General features: G+C 53.7%; 1 protein-coding gene across 2 annotated transcripts in view; it reads right to left on the bottom strand.

Moving 5' to 3' along the window:
- ERGIC1 (endoplasmic reticulum-golgi intermediate compartment 1) overlaps positions 1-23,111 on the bottom strand; it is a 105,397-nt gene that overhangs the window by 21,298 nt on the left and 60,988 nt on the right. For both annotated transcript variants that reach the window (XM_030829919.3, XM_060296611.2), the window contains exons 4-6: positions 16,441-16,535; positions 12,456-12,580; positions 2,901-3,005 (exon numbers count right to left, since the gene is read on the bottom strand). In XM_030829919.3, coding sequence (XP_030685779.1) covers positions 2,901-3,005; positions 12,456-12,580; positions 16,441-16,535 — 325 coding nt within the window. The remainder of the gene's footprint in view (positions 1-2,900; positions 3,006-12,455; positions 12,581-16,440; positions 16,536-23,111) is intronic.

The raw sequence follows: 23,111 nt of genomic DNA, 5'->3' as shown, positions 1-23,111 counted from the left end.
AGCCCTCTCTGCTGACTCTGATGAGCCTCTGGAATCTCATGTACAGAACATCATTCTGATGTCGTGGACACTTGCTGATCCATTTTTTCTGAAAGTGACCTTGAGGGTCTTTTCTATGAAAATGACTGGTTGGATGTGCCACAGAGTGGGTTCTCTAGGACAGGGGTGATATGCAAGACTTCCCTGTCCTGTGCTTGGCTAGATCCTTCTCACCCTTTAGCGCGTGGCTCAGATGTCACCTTAGATGTCACCTCCTCAGGGAAGCCCTCCGTGACCTCCCAGGCTTGGGGGTACCCCGCCCCCGCCTCCACATCACTGTCCCGAATCCTATGCTTCTCTTGTCCCTTGTAACTACATTTATTTACATTTAATCTCTTCTTCACTTGAGGGCAAGAATCCTGTATGGTTTATCCACCGCTGTTACCCCAGAGCCTCGCACAGAGCCTGGCGCAGAGCAGAAATTTTGAGGGGGTCTGATGAATCCATGAACCTATGAGGCACAGTCAAAGAAGACCCGGGGCCAGACACACCTGGTTTTCAAGCTATATGACTCTGGGCAAGTTACTGAACTTCTCTGACCCTGTTTCTTCCTCAGGAAAAATAAATGCCACCCAGCATCCTTCAGGGAGTTCTTGTGAGGGTTAAACAGAGGGTCATCTAAACACTGCTCTCTAGGTGAGAAAGTGCAGGCTTCAGTGCAGGCTGAAGAGGTCGAAAGTTCCCATGAGGAAGGAGTGTAGATTCTGGTGGTGCTGCCAGTGAGTTGCACGGCCCTGGGTTGTAACTCCGGTCTGTCTCCCCATGTGCACACTGGGGTTCACAGTGCCTGCCTCCCCGGCTGTGTCGAGGATCTGCTGAGCTGGTGTGTTGCAAAGGCAACTGGGGTGCTGCCCAGCGCTCATATGTGGAGGGCCCTGTGGCTTCTCAGCTCCCGTCCCACTGGGGTGGTGAGCATCCCACGTCTGTCTCTCCCATGGCCGTGTGAGCCCCTGTGGGCCGGCAGCATCCTACCCTGCAGGGCCTGGTGCAGAATGAGAGCACAGAGGACAACTACAATGGCCACAGCTCATTTCACTGACTGGCTACTCTGTGCCAGGCAATTGTTCTAAGAGCTTCACGTGCACTAACTCATTTTATCTTCACTACATTTCTATGAGGCAGGTACAACTGTTGTCCCCATTTTACAGATGAGATAACTGAGGCTTAGCAAGACTAAATAATTTCTCCAATATCAGACAACTGGTAAGTGGTGGAGCCAGGATTTGAACCCAGCAAGGCAGGCTGGGGAACGTCCACACAGCAGTCCCTTGGATGGAGAGATGGGAGGTGTGCGTGTGAAGCCTGTGTGAATTCACCTGCAGGAAGTGAGTCCACGGTCCCAGGGCAGGCCATGCTTCACTGAGTGTGTAGACAGCAAGTCTGGCCCAGGGAGACTGGGCCTTCTCTGTTCCCAAGCACCGTCTCCCAGAGGAAATTCTCTGGGGCCTCCAGGAAGCTGGGAAGGCGATGACCGGGTCACTTGGGCTGGGCAAAGGTGCCCCGGGAAGGAAGCATAAGCAACACAAAGGGAGAAAGGAGTGAGAGAGGGCACGGGAGGCAGTCCCCGCGGTGCGGCCCGAAGCCAGACTCTGATTCAGACCCGGGCTCTGCACCAGGCTTTACCCTCTCCGTGCCTCAGTTTCCTAATCTGAAAAATGGAGACAATATATTGTATCTACCTCTGGGGCTGCTGAGAGGGTAAAAGGGGATCGTGCTTGTGAAGTACGGTGCTCAGCACGCACAAAGCGTTCAACCAGCATCAGCGGCACACGGACGTATGCAGCATGTATGGGGGGCGGGGGTCGCAGAGCAGTGCAGGCACGCTCGTGCCTCTGGGTCTGTACGTGAGATGTTCCAGCCGGGTGGGCCTGTGTGTATCTCTGGGTGGTGTGTGTGTGTGTGTGTGTGTGTCCAGTGGGTGGTCTTAGGGAGCATGTATGAGCACATGTATGTCAGGGCACACTTTTCGGTGTGTGTCTCATGATTGTGTGCGTGAGTCTGAGCAGACGTGTGTGCACACGGTGTCGGAACAGTGTGTATGCGTGTGCCTGTGCGCCTGCGAGGGCCCCGTGCACAGCTCACCGTGCCTGGAGGGCACCCACCCAGCAACCTCAACTAGGAAACAGGATTCTCATCAAGCTAGGCTTGGGGTCAGGAGCCGGGTCGCCATGCCAGCACCACAGCTGGAGCGGTTACTTCCCCTTCTGAGCCTCGATTCCCTCTGTCACGCAGGGTGTGGCACAATTCCCCTTCAGCACTGTGCTGCTGGGGGTGGAGGAGAGATGGAACCTCACAGCTGCCCTGCCCGCAGCTGGCAGAGATCGGGCGGTCAGCGTCTGCTGCCATGGGGAGGAAACTGTCGGGCCGGGCCCACTGGACGTGGCCCTGTCCATCAAAATCACAACAGGGAGTCTCAGGACACTTCCTTCATGGCTACTCAATGGACATGGGCGCTGACGTTACAGCGGACAGGGCACTGGACTCGAGGCAGACGCCTGCTGGGGGGCCCTGGACAAATGGCTTCTCTGGGCCCAGCTCCAGGTCTGTAAGACGTGGTGCCGTCTCCTGCCTCATGAGGCTGCCCTGGCGCAGAGAAAGCACGAGCACTTAGTACTTGCTCATGAAAGCCAGTCCCCTCCCCCAGGCCCCGGTCTCAAGCCGAGGTTCCAAGTTGAGTGCAACGTTGATGACACGGCAGCCGTATGCTCAGAAGTGAGGCAGAGGGGTTGTTTGATGGAGCGGAGGCTCGAAGGGCATGACCCCTCTGGAGGGAAGCTCTCTATGTCCAGGGAGGACAGAAGGCTCTGGTGATGCAGCCCCTGGACGCCCACCTCCAGCCACCCCATCTGTGCCCCTCTCACCTGCAGCGTGTCCCCAAAGGAGAGCTTGTGGATGACGTGGGTCATGTCCGGGTTCTGTGGCTGGGCTGTGGCACTGTGTGTGGACACGTGGAAGTTGCCCGGGACCTGGGGGAGAGATGGAAAGTTTAGGAGTTGGGTCGGCTGCCCCAGAGGGTGGGGTGCAGGGCTTCACCCTGGGGTCAGGCAGATCTGGATCCCAGCTTGGCCACTTCCCGGCAGCGGAACTTGGCAGGAGCCTCTGGTTCCTCGTCTGTGGAAAGGGGGTGTCAACAGTGGCTAGCCGAGAGGACTGCTGGGGCTGTGGGTGGGAGGGTGCATGTGAAGGACATAGCTGGGTGCCTGGCTCAAGACCACGGCTCGAAAAGGCAGCTGCCCACCATCAGCTTCCGGGCTGTTTCCCCCCCGGGGGGTCGGGGAATGACCTTTAGGCCTGCAGACTAACGAAGCTTCCTTGAACTCCAGGTCAACACGATCACCCACCCAAATCTGCCCCATCACCCTAGACTGGGGGTTCCTTGAAGGCAAGACCACAGCAGCCCGCTTTCCTCCCTGGGTCTCAAGGCTGTGCAGAGCACAGCCAGCGAGAGTTACTGAATGAATGTCTACTCAGTGAACGGCGCTGATGAGGCCTCCACAGCGTCTCCGGGGGCCTCTCTCCTCCCAGCTGCTCAGACCAACCCTTGGTGTCATCCTGGCCCCGTCTTTCTCTCACACTGACGTCCCACCCATCAGGAAATGCTGTCACCTCCACCCTCGAGACGCCCAGCCTCTGAGCCCTCAAGCCTCCACTGCCTCCCTAGACCAGACAAGGCGGCAGCCTCCCCACTGGGCTCTGGGCTTCTGCCCTTGGGGTCCTCAGGCCTTTCCCCAACAGTAGCCAGAGGGGGCCTTTTGAACCCAATGTTTGATCCCGTCACCCCTCTGCCAGGACCCTCCAAGGCTTCCCTTCTCTTGAGTTGAAGCCACATCCTCACGTCTTCTTCTGCTTACTCCCTGTGGCCACGCTGGCCTCCTGCTGTGACGGCAAACAGTGCCAGTGTGGTCCTCGGGCCTTTGTGCCTGCGCCCCCTTCCTGGAACCCTTTTCCACATGGCTCTCCCTCAGGCCTCTGCTCTGGAGCCTGACTGACCCCCACATCCCCCAAGCCCCTTACATCGCTAAAGCACTCAGCATCACCCACCATCTTATCCTCATCTTGTTCTCATCTGTGTCCTCCCACGAGAATATAAGCTCCATGCTGGCAGGGTTTTTGTCTGATTTGATGCTGTATTCCCCAGGCTCTGGCACAGAGCAGGTGCTTAATAAATATGTATGGGATGAATTAAAGAATGAGTAAATGACATGAATCCTTAAAACAGCACTTTTGGCTTTGACACCTGGTAATTCCCATTTTACAGAAAAGGAAACTGAGGCTCAGAGCAGTGAAGAAACTTGCTACGGTCACCTGTCAAAACCGTGGCCATCGGACTTCCCTGGTGGCGCAGTGGTTAAGAATCCTCCTGCCAATGCAGGGGACACGGGTTTGAGCCCTGCTCCGGGAAGATCCCACATGCCGCGGAGCAACAAAGCCCCTGTGCCACAACTACTGAGCCTGTGCTCTACAGCCTGCGAGCCACAACTACTGAGCCCGTGTGCCACAACTACTGAAGACTGCGCGCCTAGAGCCCGTGCTCCACAGCAAGAGAAGTCACCGCAATGACAAGCCCGCGCACCACAACAAAGACCCAACGCAGCCAAAAATAAATAAAAATAAAAAAATAAAAATAAAAAAAAAAACCCACGGCCATTGACCTCAGCGGCCCTGGGCTGATGGCCACGTGGAGCCAGCCTTTCAGGAGGTGCAAAGCTTGGGAAATGATCCAGACGAAAGCCTGGCCTTGGATGAGCCCCTGGCCTGCTGTGACACAGACTTGGAACAGAAAATGAGACTGCATGACCTACACTGGACCAGAGGGATGCAAAGACTGTGGGAGCCACGGGGGAGGGCCCCCAACGCAGCTGTGGGTGTTCTCAGGGGAAAGAACACCCTGTGCTAAGGCTCTGAAGATGAGTCTGCATCACTCAGGAATAAGGGGAAAGGCATTTGGGCAGAGGGAACGGCATGAACAAGTATGGAGATCAGAAACTGCCCAGTTGGTGGGCATGTGTAAGAAACAAGAAGAGTTTGGTATTACTGAACCCCGAATAAAAGAGAGGCCTGGGGGAGTGGCCACAGCAGGAAACAAAGAGGCATTAAGAGGGAGGTGGGGCTGTTTAGCAAAGGCCCCAAACACCACACTGAAAAACTCAGGGTTTATTTTATTCCAGCTCAACAAAAGTTTAACGAGCTGCACTAGAGGAAGGAATAAGGTTTACGGCTTAGCATCCGCTTATTTTGTAAGCACGCCTGTCTCAGACACAAAGTTGTGGGTTTCCTGCAGGAATATTAATGTCTTCACTAGGGCCTAAGCTTAGGACTGACGTGAGAGGTACCAGGCTAACAGGGCATGGCCCAGGCTCAGTGAGCTCACAGTCAAGTGTGTCATGGGCTGCTTGGAAGAGGGGGCAACCTGCTGGGTCTGGATGGGGTGAACAGAAACAACAGCTCGGCAAGATCTCCCTGGAGGGATAGCACTGCCCACTTCAGGGGCCCAATTACTCGTGGTAGAGTAGCAGGTGAGGGCCACATGCGGGCTCCAGTCCGTCCTCTCTTCCTAGCTGTGGGACCTTGGGCAAGGTCATTAACCACTCTGTGCCTCAGTTTCCCCATCAAGAAAATGGGGATAATAACCAAAACAGGTTATGGGAGGATTAAATGAGGTGAATACAAAGCCGACGGCAGGTGTTATTGGGTTGGGTTTACAGGATGAACATGTTTGAGCCAAGAGACAAGAACCCTCCCAGAAGAGGGAACAAGCATGTACATGGGCAGGGTGTGGGGAAAACCCTACTGTATTCTAAGAATACTTTAAACTTCATTTTTACTTATATAAATAATACCTGGATATATTTTCACTATTAAAAATCCATGTGATAGGGCTTCCCTGGTGGCGCAGTGGTTGAGAGTCCGCCTGCCGATGCAGGGGACACGGGTTCGTGCCCCGGTCCGGGAGGATCCCGCGTGCCGCGGAGCGGCTGGGCCCGTGAGCCACGGCCGCTGAGCCTGCACGTCCGGAGCCTGTGCTCCGCCAACGGGAGAGGCCACAACAGTGAGAGCCCGTGTACCGCAAAAAAAAAAAAAAAAAAAAAAAATCCATGTGATAAAGTCAGAACTAAAGTCCCCATTGCCTACCGCCCCCAGAAGTAAGAAGCAAATAGCATCCGGTGTACATCCTTCAGAGCTTTTCTATGCAGTGACATGGGGCCTCCCATGGACAGGGCCGTGGGCGGAGTTCAGAACTGGGTTTGGAGTCTGGGCCTCACGCTCCCAGAGTTAGGTGAGTCAAGGAGGCTGGCGCCCGCACATCTGCCACCTGCTGCTGCCCCTTGAGGCTGTGACTCAGTGACCCACACCCCCTCAGCACGGAATCCATCACAGGTGGCTGACTCACGCCAGCACACGCTGGGCTGAAGAAAGCAAAGACGACGCTTTTAGAGCTGTGACTTAGGAACCTACGTCATTGTCTCTGACGGGTTTTAAAAACATATAGATGGAGCCAGGCCCCAAACCCTGGTCCATCCTGTCCTCCTCCAGGGGGGCTGGGTGATTGAGCAAGGACTCCGGGCTGCTGGGGGCCTGCTGGGGGCTGCTGGTGCAGCTTGAAACACGTGAACTCTGACATCCGGCTGCTGGCTGACTTCCTGATGGATGGATAAGGGGGCCACAGGGCAAGTGTGAGCCTGATACTGGGAGATATAGGGGCGGGGACCAGCTGCTGACCTCACCTGTCATCACGGCTGGCTTTCTTATCTGAGCACCCCTTGACCGAGAGCTCCAGGAAGGCATGAACTCTTAACCTTCCAAGGTGGGGGAAAGAGGCTGGCCTGAGGTGTGACCGAGATGCTGGCCAGAAGCAGCAACAAGCAGGGGTGCAGGAGACAGAGCAGGGGCCCTGGTGCCAGGCAGCCTGGGTTCAAATCCTAGCTGCCGGCTCTTTAGCAGGTCACTTAATCCCCTGTGCCTGTCTCCTTAGGACTGTTACAAGGACTAAATGAGTTAATACTGGTAAAGGGTCGGGTGAGAGCCCAATAGGCGGCGGCAGTCAAAAGGTGAGGGCTGGTGTGGCCCTTTTCTAGGATCTCAGCTGTCCCCTGACCAGAGAAGACCCACTTCTTGGATGTTATCCATGCACATTTCATGAGCACACTTGTAGCCAAGCGACGGCGGGTGCCAGATGACGAGATCACAGACACCCCACTGACAGGAGACAAGGCCAGCCGGGGAAGGGCACCGAGACTTGTCCCATCCCTACTGCTGTATGTGCTTTACAGATTTTAATCTGTTCACAACTTACAACCCGTCAGCAGTATCATTATCCCATTTTACAGATGAGGAAGCCGAGGCTGAGAGAGGCTAAACTGCCCAGTCATTCAACCAGTGAGCACTGTAGCCAGGATTCTCAACCATAGGTCTGTCTGACCCCAAACAGCAAGCTCCGGTTCAGCCAGAGCCAGCGGGGGGCCTCACTGGAGCCTGTCTAAGGGAAGCCACCCACAGCCTGAGGCATGTTTGCCAAGCTGAGGAGAGTGTGGCGCTGGGCCATCTCCTGGGTGGTTGTCCTGTCTCTCCTGTGCCCACCCCATACTCGGTGCTGAGTAAACGTGGTCCCTCCTGTTCACCGTCTGAGGTGTTTATATCTGTTTAACCCAGGTGATCATACCCTCCTAGGGGAGGCCCCCCCAGTAGGGAGGCATGCATGTGTCTGTTCATCTTCAACCATCCTTCAACCCCAAAGACAGGCCTTCCCTTATGACCCTATCTCAGTGGGTCTCCTCCTTAATTTCCGACCATAATACCCCCTTCATTGTCTTCCTGGCTGCTTCATCAAATTATATATTGGCTTGTTTGAGTGTTTACCTGTCACCCCGCAATAGATTGTAAGTGCCACTTAGGGCAGGGACATCAGTTGCTTCTCTGGGCACTGCACCCCAGTACCAAGTGTGGAGCCAGGCACACAGCAGACTCTCAAGAGCAGGATGTATGAGTGAATGAGCTGGGGGCATGGGGCAGGGGGCAATGGTCAAAGGAAGTCAGAATGTGATATGGACAAGAGCAACATAAGGATCATGATGGGAGGGGCAGGGGAGGGAGGGCTCCCACTCAGGCACCCATGTCAACGAGACCTGTGGGTGAGCAGCAGCTCTCCAGGCACATAGATGGGGGCAGAGAGAGGGCATCAGAGGCAGAGTGAGAGCCTGGCCCACCAACAATTCACCCACCTCCCTGCATTGTGCCCACACTGGCCTTCCCTCATCTCCAAGGCGTGCCCTCCACTGCAGCCAGCATCCCAAGGGCTTGGCTGTGCAGTGGCCCCTTACTCTCCCACATGGGCTTTCCCTGCAGCACATGGGTCAGTGGTCCACCCCATCCTTGCAGCACCAGCCCTCCTCTTTGATGCATGTTCTCTTCCAGATTCTGGGGCCCACTCAGCCCTGGTTTCCCCCTACCTATCTGGCTGCTCCTTCTATCTTTCCTCCCCACTTCTAAACACTGGCATGCACCAGAAATCGGTCCTCAAACTGCATCCTCATCAAGACCTTAGGTTCTTACATTTTTGGTGCCGTGGACCCGTTGCCAGTCTGCCGACACCTACGCTGTAAATGCCTTAAAAGTTTCGAATGCATAAAACACATAGGATCACAGAGGAAAGAAACGATGTTTTAAACAGTAATTAAAATAGATCAAACATTTGCACATGCGTCTTTATTAACGCAGCAAATAATAAGACCTGGTCGCGGATCAACAAATTACTGTACTTTCAAAACAGCAATGAATGTAAACAGCATCTCAGAATGATCTGTGACGATTTTAATGTGATATACATATCGGCAATTTCTATTGGTGACAAGGTCAAGGGTGCTGCTAATGCTACTATGGTCCATTGCCCACGTTCATCATAGAAGAGAACGCTAAATTGGACTTAGAGCTTCGTAAAAATGAACATGTCATTTTCTTCCCCATCCAGGTTCACAGACGCTTTGAATTTGATCTGCATTCCCTGGGGCGTCTGTGGACCCCAGGTTTAGAACGTTCTACACCTCTCCCTAGGTCATCTAGCTTAGACCAATGATCCTCAAACATGAGTGGCATCAGGATCCCCTGCGGGGCTTGTTATAACACAGATTCAGTAGATCCAAAGTGGGGCCTGAGAATCTGCATTCTTCTTTTTTTTTTTTTTGCAGTATACAGGCCTCTCACTGTTGTGGCCTCTCCCATTGCAGAGCACAGGCTCCGGACGCGCAGGCTCAGCGGCCATGGCTCACGGGCCCAGCCGCTCTGCGGCATGTGGGATCCTCCCGGACCGGGGAACGAACCCGTGTCCCCTGCATCGGCAGGCGGGCTCTCAACCACTGCGCCACCAGAGAAGCCCTAGCATCTGCATTCTTAACAGGTTCCAGGTGATGCTGATACTGCTGGTTTGGGGGCCTCACTTTGTTTGTTTGTTTTTATTGAAGTATAGTGGATTTACAATGTTGTGTTAATCTCTGCTGTACAGCAAAGTGATTCAGTTATACACATATATACATTCTTTTTAAAATATTCTTTTCCATTATGGTTTATCACAGATATTGAATACAGTTAGTTCCCCGTGCTATACAGGAGGACCTTGTTGTTTATCCATTCTATATATAATAGTTTGCGTATGCTACCCAAACTCCCAATCCATCCCTTCCCCACTCTCCCTCCCCCTTGATTACCACAAGTCTGCTCTCTATGTCTGTGAGCCTGTTTCTGTTTTGTAGATAAGTCTGTGTCATATTTTAGATTCCACATATAAGTGATACCATATGGTATTGGTCTTTCTCTGTCTGACTTACTTCACTTAGTATAACAATCATCTAGGTCCATCCATGTTGCTGCAATCTGAGGGCCCCACTTTGAATAGCACTGATGGAGACCTATGAAAGCCAACATCATCTGTTTACCGATGGCTCCTACATTTACATCTCCAGCCCAGAGCTCTCTCCTGCACTCCACAAGCACCCCCTCAACTTCCAATTTAACATCTCTAATGGGAATCCTGAATGAAACGTGTCCAAAACTGAAGGTCCGAGTCCCAGCCCCACCTCGCACAGAATCCATGCTTTCCCAAGCTTCCATACTTAGAAAATGGGACTGCCTGGTTATCAAGACAAAAACCGAAGAGGTTTCTCTGATTCCACTCTTGCCCTCACCACCCACAACCAATTGATCAGTAAGTCTTGTTGACTCCACTCCCTAATCCGGACCCTTCTCTCCAATGCCACTGCCACCAGCACTGTCTGTGACCTCTGCTCTTGGTCCTGTCCAGTCTCTCCCCAAACAGACGACAGAGTGATCTTTCTAACGGTTTGCTCTCCAGGAGAACTCTCCCTGATGATGGAAATGTTTCTTATCTGTGCTAACACGGTAGCCACTAGCCACATGTGGCTATGGAGCGCCTGCAGTGTGGCTAGTGAGACTGGGGGCCTGAATTTTACTTAATTTTAATCAACTGAAACGGAGCTGGTGGCTACTGTATTCGATAGTGCAGTTGTAAAGCATAAATCCGACTGCACTGCTTCCCTGCTTAAAACCTTCACATGGCTCCCATCACAAGCACCATAAATCCTACTCACGGGGCACAGCAAAGACCCCGTGTGGTAGCTAATCAGCAAAGAGAGGCCCCATGAACCACACCTCCCAGCACCCGCACCCATGGGTGGTCCCCCCCTCCCCCATGGAACCCGGGCCAGCACCTAATTCCTGTTAAGCCATAAAGTTTGGCAGAAGTGATAGTCTCTGCTTTAGCACTTAAGGAGCCCTGAGCTGTCATGGAAGAAAACCACATGGGGAGACCACGTGGAGACAGAGAGACAGGCCCAGGTGTCCCAAGCAACTGGGCCAAGCCTCGCAGCCATCCAGCGGGGACTGCAGGAAGGACAGCTCACTGTCTAAAGGGGTCATTAGCTCCAGATCGTTGTTTCCAGTGAAACTCGGGCCCAGTGCGGCTAGAGCCTCTGACTTTTAAAAGCCAGAAATCTGGACTCCCGGTCTTTTGATATTGGCTCTGATGGATCTGAATACTGTATGGGGCAAATGTGACTGGTTTTGGGGTTGTGTGTGGCCAGTGAGTTTGCAACCTCTGACTGAGATGGCAGGGATTAGAGGAAGGGCATCTGAGCAGAGGCTACGGGAGGCCAGGCAGAAGCCAGTGGCTCAGCCTGGCTGGGACTGGGAAGGGGAGTTGTGGGACATGGGGATAGCTGTGCAACCTTGGCTGAGATACTTAACGTCTCTGGGTCTCAGGTTCCTCATCTGTAAAATGGTGCCACCTCACAGGGTTGTTGAGAGGCTCCACTGTGATAACACATAAAAAGAGCCGAGAAGGGACTTCCCTGTTGGTCCAGTGGTTAAGACTCTGTGCTTCCAATGCAGGGGGCCTGGGTTCGATCCCTGGTCAGGGAACTGGATCCCGCATGCCACAACTAAGAGCCTGCATGCAGCAACTAAAGATCCCACGTGCCACAGCAAAGATCCTGTGTGCGGCAATGAAGATGCCGTGCGCTGCAATTAAGACCCGGCACACAAAAATAAATAAATAAATCTTTTAGAAAAAAGAGCCGAGAGGAGTGCTGGCTGCTGCCGGGATTCCCCAGCTCTCCCAAATGCACCGCGCTCACACCTTTAACTTAGGATCTGAAGTTCCTGGTTCTAGCGGCAAAACAACAGCAATACCTGAATGGTCCTTTGGAGCTGACCAGGTACTTCCAAACCCATCCACTCCCACTCCTCCCCTGCTTCATTCCTCATCACAGCACTTACCACCCACTGAAATGCTTTTCACCTTGCACACCGTCTGCCTCGCTCCACTAGAACAGAAGCCCCGCCAGTGCAAGAATGCTGCCCACCTAGTCCAGGCATTGCCCAGAGCCAGGAACCCACCCTGGAACACAGCAGGTGCTCCATAAAAGTGTTCTGAATGAATGAATGTGTAATAGCTCATTTAATCATCACATATACTTTGTAAAGTAGAAGGTATCATATTATTATATCATCACATCCTCAGCCTAAAGGTGTGAAAACTGAGGTTAAGACAGGTCTAGTGACCTGGAGGGCATTGCTTGGCCAAGATGGGGTAGGGCTAGGACACACACTCGGGCTCAGGGCTTCCATTCTATCGTCTTCTCACCACCCACTCCATCTGCGTTGGGGAGAGAAGTAGCTCCTTCCTGAACCAGCCAGCTGGGGCTCCAAACCTCAGGGAGCCTAAAACCCACCCCTCCAGAATCTCAGCAGGAACTGTCAGGTGCCTGGATGCTGGCCCTCAGCTTGTCAGGGCTCTGGACACAGGGGAGGGCAAGTGGGCACACAGCTCCACCCTCCAGTTTCCAGGGAGGAAGAGGACCACGGGGATGGGGAACAAGGTGAGAGGGGACCAGGCAAGGTCTCTGTACCTTGTTGATGCTGAACTGCCCCTCGAAGCGGCAGCCCACCCCATTGTTCAGCGGGATCTTCATCGAGTTGTCAATGTGCCCCACTTCGTGCCTGCCCATCTCATCCTGGATGTCGAGCCCGACCACTGTAGGAGGCAAGGAGAGAAGAGTCACAAACATCCAGAAAAACGGGACCAGTCCCCTCCTCTCGAGACCCCTCATTCATCCACTTCATGGACAGGCAGGGCCCCCGGCCATCCAGGAGCTCACAGTCTAGGGCCCAGAGCCACAGAGAAAGGGTCAGCCAGCAGAGGAGGAGGAGAAAGTGATGGCTGGACCGAGAGCGAGTGAGCGTTCCTGTCCCCTGCCACTGCCACTGCCAGCTGGAAAGAGTCGGGGAAGGCAGTAGCTAAGTGGGCCAGGGATGGAGGACTGCAGGCTGCGGGGGTGCAGAGCCTGCTAACTGTGAGGCTGCCGGGAGGCAGCAGAGGGTCAGGCTTGGGAGGTGGTCTGAATCCTGGCCCTGCCTTTTATCAGCTTGCCACCTTGACTGAGGCACTTCACCTCTCCATGCCTTGGTTTCCTTCTCTGTAAATGGCGGGGGTGGGGGGAGGGAGGGAGGAGTGGGCGGGGATAACAATTAAAGCTTCCTTGGAGAATCAGGAGGATCAGATAATTAATATGTGTCGAAAATGCTTAGAACAGGGCCTGATGCTCAGTAGGTGGCAAGTACATAATAAATGTCAGCACTTACTACATCTCAGACAGTCTCTGGGTTCCCCGGGCATCATTCAGGCTCAGGCAGTCATTCATTCACACCTTCCTTTACCCAATGCCCGCTCCTCCAGGCCCTGCCCTCCAGGAGTGTGGGCACTTTTCTGGGTTCCTCAGTGCACTAAATGGGAAGCCTGGGGCCTGGAGTCCTGGTCCTGACTCCAATGTGACTCTCCGTCACCTACTGTGACTCAGCTTCCTAATCTGCAAAATGGGCAGGCCCAAGCCAACTGTATTCCCTGAGATGGTCCAAGAGGCAAGTGAGGACCCCTGTAAACTATGGAAGTGCAGAGATTTCCCTGATAGGAGCGCTAGAAAGCAGGCTGCGATACAGAGAAAGAGCAGCTGGAAGCAATTTTCAGAGAGCTGACTGTAAAAGGGAAAAATGGGAAGAACCCAGTTTTCCTCAATGGGCATGGAAGTATGCGAGGGCCCATCCACAGAAGGGAGTGTGATGCGCCACTAAAAATGATGCTTCCGGGTCTGTCGTACGTGGGAAATGCTGATGTCGTAATGTTCGGATTTAAAGAAATGCAAGCAGGTCCCCGTTTGACTCAGCAGTTCCACCCCCGGGGAGCCCGTCCTCCAGACGCACACACATCCAGACGTGCGCACAAGGCTCTGGGCAACCTTATTTGAAATTGTGACGACTGGAAGCAACCCAACTGCTTGTCAACGGGGGACTGGTCAATGGTACAGCCCCCTCCGGAATGCTGTGCAGCGGGTACAAGGAATGAGCGAAACCCATATGTGGGGAGGGGCAGTCTGAGCTCTGGGGCTGTCTGGGCTGTCCTGTCTGTCCTATCCTGTGGTTCCTGGCTCCGCCCCCTACACCGTGGCACCTCGAGCAAGTCACCTAACCTTTTTGTGCCTCAGTTGCTTGATCTATCCTAGGTTTGCGAGGATTAAAAAAATAAAACAGAACTTACTATGGGCTAGACACTCTTCCAAGTGCCTTTTCCATAAGAAGGCACCATCTGAACATCCCTGTGGGGAAGATAATATTATCAGACCCATCCTATACCGGGGGACACTGACGCACAGAGAGGTTAAGTAACTTGCCTGAGACCTCACAGCTAAGAAGCAGTGGTGCTTGGGTTGAAACCCACAGAGTCTGGATCCAGAGCCCACACCCTTTGGCTACTCTGCTAGAGCACCTCTCATCTTAAGGCACAAACACGGCCAAAGGATTCTGGACAGGGCCCGCCCCTGAGTAAGAGCTGAATAAATGGCAGCTGTAGTTATTATTTTACTAATATTATGAGTAATAGAAGAACAGCTCCAAGATATAAATGGAAAAAACAAGAAATCCCAGAAAGGTTCCCTGTAGTTGGGTCCCAATTATGTAAAAAGAAAAAAAAAAAAACAAACCACCAAACACGACATATGTTTGCAGACAGACAGACAGAGATACATAGGGGTGAGTGAAGGGGTCCCAAATGCTAACAGGGGCTTCCTCTGCGGTGGTTGACATGTGGGAAGCACGTCCTTCTTTTATTTTTCTCTTTATATATTTCTGTATTTTGAACATGTATCTTTTTTAAAAATAAAAAAATGTATCCCTGTATTAGTTGTTTACCAGAAAAAGATTATTTTTAAAAGCAGGATATGAGAATGCACAGGCAGCATGATCTCAGCCATGTTTAGAAATGCAGGGAACGGAAGGCCAACCAGATGGGACAGCATCAAATGTCAACTGATGCTGTCAGCCGGGGTGGAATTATGGGTGACTTCTCTCTCTGCTGCTCTGGATTTTCCAAAGGTATAATAGTGAGCACGCATTTTCTTTTTCCTATAATAAAAATTCGAAGTTCTTTTAAAGAAAAGCCTAAGTGCGGGGTTCTAGTGGGAGCTGCTGGGGTGGGCAGGGCCCGGTGGATCAGCACAGCCAGCAGCTTCAGGTCGCCCACCCCTCCTGCGCCACCACCTGGAGCAGGGACCGAGCCTGGAACCACATCCTTTCCTGCCCCTGCCCCCCTGGTCCCAGTCCTCTGGCCTAAGAATTTCTTTGCTCCAGAGACACAACCAACTCCTGAATGAGAAGCTGCCAGACAAATTATTTTTCTGAGAGAAAGAGAAAAAATAAAAATAAAACCAACCCATTTCAACAGGTTTCCTGGCTCGGGGCCCACTGTGCATTCAAAACTGTGATGTAATTCTCACCAAAAGCAATAACAGAACTGAATCTTTCCCTATCTCTGCCACAGACCCGCCCAATGTTCTGCCTTTCAGGAGGAAGCGAGGGAGTAGGAGGAGAAGGGCCTGCATGGGGTCCGTGCCAGGCTGGGGCAGAGGGACAGCTGGAAACCCAGCCTGCTTGTTAACAAATCTAGGGACCAGCTCATTAGATTCTCCCAACAACCTCAAGCAAGAGAGGGCAGGCACTATGCCCATTTCACAGTTGAGGAAACTGAGGCTCGGAGGGGTCACCTCAGCCAGGGTCACACAGTTTTAGTAAACAAAGGAGCCAGAATCTGACTCTAAACCAGACTCCCAGTAGGTTTTGTTTTACACAGGTAATTCATTCTGGTTGAAACACAACAAGTAAAACAAAACAAAACAGAACACACAGACACACAATGGAGTGTGAAGGCAAAAAGGATGTTTCCCACGGCTGCTAACAGCTCAGAACTGCATCCTTCTCCTGGCGACTGCTCCTGGCTGGCTGGAGGCCCCCTTGCCTTGGGATGCATCCCCCCACACCACCCTGTACCCATCAGCCGAGGATATGGATACTAACAGCCCAGCCCCCTTGCTACCAGGCGAGACAGACTACGATGTCATTCACACCCCACGGCTCCCTGTGGGATCAGGCCGCAATTAGACGTCAGCTGAACACACACCTCTGCCTGTCTTCTCACCTCCCTCATGCCCTTACAGGTTCCTCCTGGGAGCCCTCTCTCAATAAGCCACTTGCAGAAAATCTGCGTTTTACTTCTTGGGGGCGTGACCTCAGAGACACCACGCCCCACCCCACCCCCACCCCGCAACATGGCTACTCTCCAGAGATAAACCGTTGGCAGTGTCTTGTGTTTTCTTATTCCAAAAAACATCCAAGTGCGTGCACACTTGATTACGTCCTGCCCCACAAAAGTGGGGAGAGTTTCCTGCTGCCCGTTGTTTGCAGCCTGCCATCCACTTAACTTGTCCCGGTCATCTCGCCATTTCTGCACACACAGCACTGTCTAGAGGAAGTGTCTTGCCGGAGCAGAGGGCTGCTGGGAATACTCACATTCACAGTGCAAATTGGGTAGACTGATGTTCAGGCTGACGTCAATTTTGCCCCCGCTGTCCTTGTCCGGGTCATCGACGTACAATTCGTTCACACTGAAGGAGACAAGTACAGAAGCCTTGTTGAGATGGGGACACCCATCCCGGCTGCAGGGGACAGCCAGGGACACTTCACTTGGTGACCACTGCTCAGACAACCCAGACTCCCATCTGGGGGAAGCCTGGACCTGCTCAGGCACGGCGGGGGGGGGGGGCGGGGGGGCGGGCAGGGCTCCCATCTCCGTGGCGCTCTCCAAATGTGGGCCTTACCCCTTAGAAGGAGGGGAGGAGGACTGGACGGGATGGCGGCAAGAGCACGGAGTCAGACGGATTCACTTTCCAAGCCTGACTCTGCCACTTTTCTATGGAACTCAGGCAGATACCTTCACCTCTGTGAACCCTTCTGTTAAACAGGGATACCACCACCCACTGTTAATGAGGTGTTTTGAACACTCACATGAGAATTGAGACCGTTCTAGGGATCAGGGCCTGGTACCAACAGGCACACGGTTCCTGACTCCCTCCTCTCTTGAGCTCCCCCCACTCAGCCCCCCACCCTCCCAACCCCCCAGCCGGCTGGGAAGTCGAGATCCTCACCCAGGCTCTCACAAAGCCCTAGACACAGCTAGACTCATACACGTATTACTTTCCTGGGGCTGCTGGAATGAATTATCACCAAGTTAATGGCTTCAAACAACACACACTTATTCTCTTATACTTCTGGAGGTCCGAAGTCTGAGATGGGTCTGCAGGGCTGAATTCCTGGGGAGAATCGGTTTTCTTGCCCTTTCCAGCTTCTAGAGGCCTCGGCTCATAGCCCCTTCCTCCATCTTCCAAGCCAGCCGCAGGGCATCTCCTCTCCTCTCTGACCTCCTAACTCCCTCTTGTAAGGACTCTTGTGATTCCATCCTGCCCAGCTGGATAACCCAGGATCATCCCCCACCTCAAGACCCTTGACATAATCACATGTGTAAAGTTCCCTTTACCATGTAAGGTAACATACCTGCAGCCCTCAGGGACAGGGACGTGGGCATCTAGGCGGGGCGGGGGGGGCACAGTGTGGGCAGGTGGCCTGGACAGCTAGGCCACCCTGCTGTTGGGGACAATGGCTCCACACTGGGATCTGTCAGCAATATGCTAAGTATTCAACAAATACTTTTTGAGCACTTACTACCTGTCAGGCACTAGACACAGCGAGGAACCAGACAGACACGGTCTCTGCCTTCATTGAGCTTAGAGAGACCACTCAGCTCCTAAACAAGCACCTTATCCCAACTTTGATGGAAAGCTGTGGGGTGCCGTGAGAGGGACTCATGGGGTGATGGACCCCTGGGGAGAGTGGGCTGGGATGCCGTCTCTGGGAGTTGAGGTCTGAAGGATGAGTATGCTGTCCTGGCAAAGAGGGAGGGAGAGTCGTCGGGACAGCACTGCAGAGGTCTGGAAGCGGGAAGGGCATGGGTCGTTGGGGTAATTGGACAAAGGTCACCACGGCTGCAGCACAGAGCAAAGGGAAGTGGGTGCGATGCAGTCGGAGAAGGGCGGGGGCCAGGTTAGGTGGGCCAGAGGCCATCAGACTGGATCCTAAGCACAGCAGCACGGTCAGGCTGGCACTTTGACAGGATTCCTCTGGAGGCTCAGCACCAACCAGAGGGCCCTGTGCACTAGGGAGACCTGGGAGGCTGCTGCAGTGGTGCAGGTCAGAGATGGCAGCCTGGACCCAGAGTGGTGGGGATGGAGAGGAGGGAGGGATGCAGGTACGGTGTACGGAGCAGCCAGGACTTGCTGATGGACAGGGCACAGGGGCGGGTCGAGGGAGGCATGCAAGCAGACGGCCACGTTTCTTTCTGGAACTGGGCTGGGAGCCCCTGGAAGAGAAGCAGGACTATTGGGGAGGGAAAGGTACCGAGTCCCGTACGGCCGTGCCGAGCTCAAGGTGACTTGGAGACACCGCCGAGGAGCTGCTGAGTGGACACCAGATGGCTGTGGCTGAAGCTCACTTCTGATTCCCAGGTAAACTCCCCGCAGGGAGAGGGCACCGATTCTAAAGGCCAGCCTAACGGGCAGCTACGGGGCAGTGCTTGAGGTGGCCGGGCTGTGGTTATTTTAAACATGAAGCAGGCCCCGTGGGTCCTGTCCACAGGCTGTAAAATAAAGGATTGTCAGCTCTGAACAACTGGTCTCTAAGAGAGCCTTGTAAGTGGCCACTTCTTTGTGAAAGAATGGGTCAGGCCAGGGCAAGGGCAGTTCATCTTTACTAAGACCCTGTCTTTGTGCCCCTGGCTCCTAGTGTGATACAGCTGATGCTCAATTAACAAGAAAAGGCAGGCTCAGAAAGATACCTAGAGCTTGTTTCCTTGTGGGGGTCACAAGGATGTTCCCAGAGACAAGAGAGCAACAGACTCGGTTTAGCCTTCAGACTGCTGGGCCTCCAGGCCATTAAGCCAGGAGAGGCCCCAATCAGGCCTATATGCGTTCATCGTATCCCTTCTGCTCCTGTGAAATGTCCTGATCCCTATTTTATTTAGTTATTTATCTTGGCTGTGCCACGCGACATGCGGGATCTTAGTTCCCTGACCAGGGATCAAACCCGTGCCCCCTGCAGTGGAAGCATGGAGTCCTAACCACTGGACCACAAGGGAATTCCGCTGATCCCCATTTTAGAACCAGGAAACTGAGGCTCAGAGAAGGTGAGTTCCATCCCCAAGGTCACACAGCAAGAGCTGGCCAAGATGGAACCCCAGCTCAGGTCTGCCTTCCACCAGGCTCTCCAGGGCTCATGCTGCCTCCCCTCCCTCTCGTCCTCAGCATCCAGGGTCAAAGGAGAAATTGAGCGGAGGCCTTGTCCTCTGAGGCCACAGGGTGTGAGAGAGGAGACAGGGGCCTGGGCTTGGCAGGCTCATAGCGTTGGCCCACGTCAGAGATCAGGAAGAACAAATGAGCCAGTGGCAGAGGAGCTTTGGGGACCACAGGAGGTTATGCTGGAGGAAAATCAACTTCTTCACAGCCAAATGGTCTTTCTTAAGCCTTCAGTGCCCAATTTCTACCCCTGCCTTAATTCGCAGCTCTGTAGGCTTGCTGAGTAATGAGATCACTGAGTGATTAACAGAACATCACGGAGGGAGCGCCCCCAGCTTCCCTTCCCAGCTGAGTGAGACTCTTCCTTGAAGCTACTCACCTTTCCTACCTGGGAGGCTGGGCCCTTGCACATCACTGAGGGATTGTGGGATGATGTCATCCCCTGGCAATCCTCTGGAGGTGACCTCAACACAGAGCGAGGTGAATCCCAGGTGTGGCACCAAGGTGAGCTCACCCTCGAGGCCCCAGGAGGCCTCTCCCAGCCCACAGAGCCCAGGCTCCCAGGGGCTGAAGTGCTGCCCCAGACAAAGGGGCCGAAGTGCTGGGGAGGAGATGGAAAACTCACCGGCCTGCAGAGCTTGGGGCCAGTCTGGTTACGTAAGGCCAGGACTGGCTGCTCCCAGGCACCTTCCGGAAGGGCTCCGGGCCGCAGGATCAACACGGTTCAATCACCTGTGCCGCCTGCCCAGTGAGGTCAATACAGCCGCCTTCCACGTCCAAGGAAAATGTTCCAGGGCCCCTGGGCTCCTGCCACTCCATGCCAGCGCTGCAGGCCTGCCCTCAGCTCCACTCGCAGGTGCCTGCCAAGGCTAGTTAACGTTACTGGCTGAACTGATTTTAAAAGGCAAACGGAGGCTAGAAATCAGCCCACCTGGAGGGAAAATCAATGCTTTTTGTGGATTCACCACGGCTGTGTGGGGGCTCTTGTGGGCCTGACTCCTCCCGTCACCAGCATGGGTGATGAGAACCCGTGGGGCAGTGGCAGACAGATGTGGGCTCACCTCCTGGCTCTGCCACTTGGAAGCTGGGGGACCTGGGACTAGTTGCTTCGCCTCTCTGAGCCTCGGTTTCCTCAACTGTAAAACTGGGAAAGCTTTCTATGAAGTCTGAAGATAGGCAAGATCAATCTATGGTAATAAAAGTCAGAACAGTGGTGGTGGTGGTGGTGGTGGTGACTGGGAGGGGGCTCCAGGGAACCTCTCAGGAGGTGGAGACGTGTTGTCTTGATGGGGTGATGGTGACACGGGTGGGAACACAGGCAAGCATTCATCAAGCCTTACCTTTAACATTCGTGCACTTCGCCGTTTGTACATTATACACATACCTCACGAGAAAGAAGGAAAGGATAAAAGGAAAGAGGGGAGGAAGAAAAGGAGAAAAAGAGGGATAATGGTTCTAGCTACTTCACAGGCCTGTGTGAGGACTCGCAGTAAAGCTGCAGGCTGTCCCGCGGCCAGGGGTGTGCATGCTATCATCTGTGTCTGAGGGCCTAGCACAGAGCACAGGCCCCTCTGGGTAAAGAGAATAAGGCGGCGTGTTGGATTTCCATGCTCTCAGGGTTCGAATCCTAGCTCTGCTACCCACTGGCTGGCTGACCTTCTACAAGGGGCTTTGCCTTCTTCACCAGCCTCAATTTCCCCAGATGTGAAATAGGGACAACCATAGACATAATCTTAGAAAACAGTATGTGCCCAATGAATGTTCACTACTTTTATTGTTATTATTAATATCACAATGTTTACCGAGTTGATAATCACAGGCACAGCGACAGGATCCACTTCACAGCATTGTGGTGAGGATGAAACATGTGTGCAAGGTCCCTGGTATATTCTAAGGCCCACACAAAAGCTTGCCTTGCTTATAACTAATCCAAGATGTCCCGGTTCTGAGCACCCAGCTGGTGCCAGGCACTGTGCTGGGGCCTTTCACATATATCAGTACTATCTCATTTAAACAGCAAGCCAGCGTTTAATAGGAGTTACTGTTCTCTTTTCACAAGGATGAAACTGGGCTCAGAGGAAGGAAGATAAAAGATTGACCAAGATCACACAGCCAGGAAGAGGCAGAGGCAGGACTGGACGCTGGAGCCACTGCTGCCCAGAACCATGCTTTTTCCACCACATTCCACTGGGTGGGGCAGGATCAATGAAAGACCGAGAGGCAGGTGGCCCCCAAGCAGACCTGCGATGAAGGGGCCACCATCTTTCTGATAATCTGCAGAGGCCCACCCCACACCACCCATGGCCCAAGTACCTACAGGACAGGAGGTGCTAAGGGCTCCACTCCCTTTGTGTCCCTCAAGCCTCCCTCTGTCGCCTATACCCACCACACCTCAGGAGCTGCAGCATCTGCCTCCTTCCCACCCGCAGCTCTGCCCCGGATGAGGGCTCCCTGAGCGGCAGCAGAGAGCTCGTGCTCACAACCTCTGTTCGGGGCGGGGGGGCGGGGGCACATTCCAGGTGGGGGACGCCAGACTGCGTCGGACTCCATGGGGGTCAGTAAGCAGTGGCCATGTAGGGAGAGAGGAAGAAAGGGACCAGGGAGGTTTGGGTGGGGGGAGAGTAGGTGGAATGTTAACGGAGAGCCTTGAAATTCTAGGCTGAGGCGTGAGTCCAATGACATCTACAGAAAACAATTTTATTTGCTTTTAGAAGAGCACTTGAATACTTCGGATTCCTGCCCAAAGTCGCTGACCTCCATGCTTAATAATTTGATCTAATGGAAACTTACCCAGCAGTGAGGCCCGCAGTAAAGGGCTTGGGGTGGGAGTGGGGGGGGAGGGATGAGGTTATGCAAGCAAGCTCTCCAGGACCTTGAGTTTTAAATCCGGACCGTTCCAGGTGGAAGTTAGTGTACCTATTACCTACCAGGCAGATGTCCCCAAAGCATCTCTTTGCAGCCACCTAGTCCTGCCCCCACCCCTTTCTCCAAAGCCATCACCCTGGGACCCTCAGCCCCTCTGCCCTGGGTCACTGCCCAGCCCCCTCACCAGGCCTTGGACTCCAGGGTCACCCCGCCCCAAACCCATCTTTGCAAGAGGTGATCTTCCCGAGGCACGAACCCCATCCCATCACTCGATGCTCAGAAGCCTTCAGGCCTCCCATTGCTCTTCCACGTGATGACCATGGCTCCCTACCCGGCCCTGGCTCACAATCCAGGCCTCAGAGTGGGTAAGCTGGGCTCCTAGGGAGCCGTCGAGCTCCTCCTCCTGGCTAAGTTACCGGTCTACCCACTCTGGGCCTCCTACTAGAGCGTGTGAGGACACAGTTCAAGGTAACGTCCAAGTTCCAACTCGGTGGGCAATGGCTTCCTGCCTGTGGGGCCACCTCCCCCCAGAAGGGCGCATCCAAGTCTCCCAGTGAACTAGCCTGACCAAAACGCGGCAGCTGCCGTGTCCGCGGGGCTCCAAAATGCTCTGGGCAGAAAAGGACGGGATGTGGGGGTCTGGGTACCAATTCTAGGCTTTGGCATCAGACAGGCCTGGGTGTATTTTTTTTTTTTCCCCTCCTGGCCACTCCCCACAGCATGTGGGATCTTAGTTCCCTGACCAGGGATCGAACCTGTGCCCCATGCAGTGGAAGTGCAGTGTCCTAACCACTGGACTGCCAGGGAAGCCCCAGGCCTGGGTTTGACTCTCGCTCTAACCACTTACTAACTGCACTGTGCTTTTAGCTTCCTGGTGCCTCAGTTTCCCCAGCTATAAAGTGAGACTAAGGTCAGCAGCAGTCCTTGGCTCACGGGGTTTTGTGGCCTTGAAGTAAGATGAGCATTGTAAAA

The sequence above is a fragment of the Globicephala melas genome, chromosome 3, assembly GCF_963455315.2.
Source record: "Globicephala melas chromosome 3, mGloMel1.2, whole genome shotgun sequence".
Classification (NCBI taxonomy): Eukaryota; Metazoa; Chordata; class Mammalia; order Artiodactyla; family Delphinidae; genus Globicephala; species Globicephala melas.
This window is presented reverse-complemented; position numbering and strand designations above follow the sequence as displayed.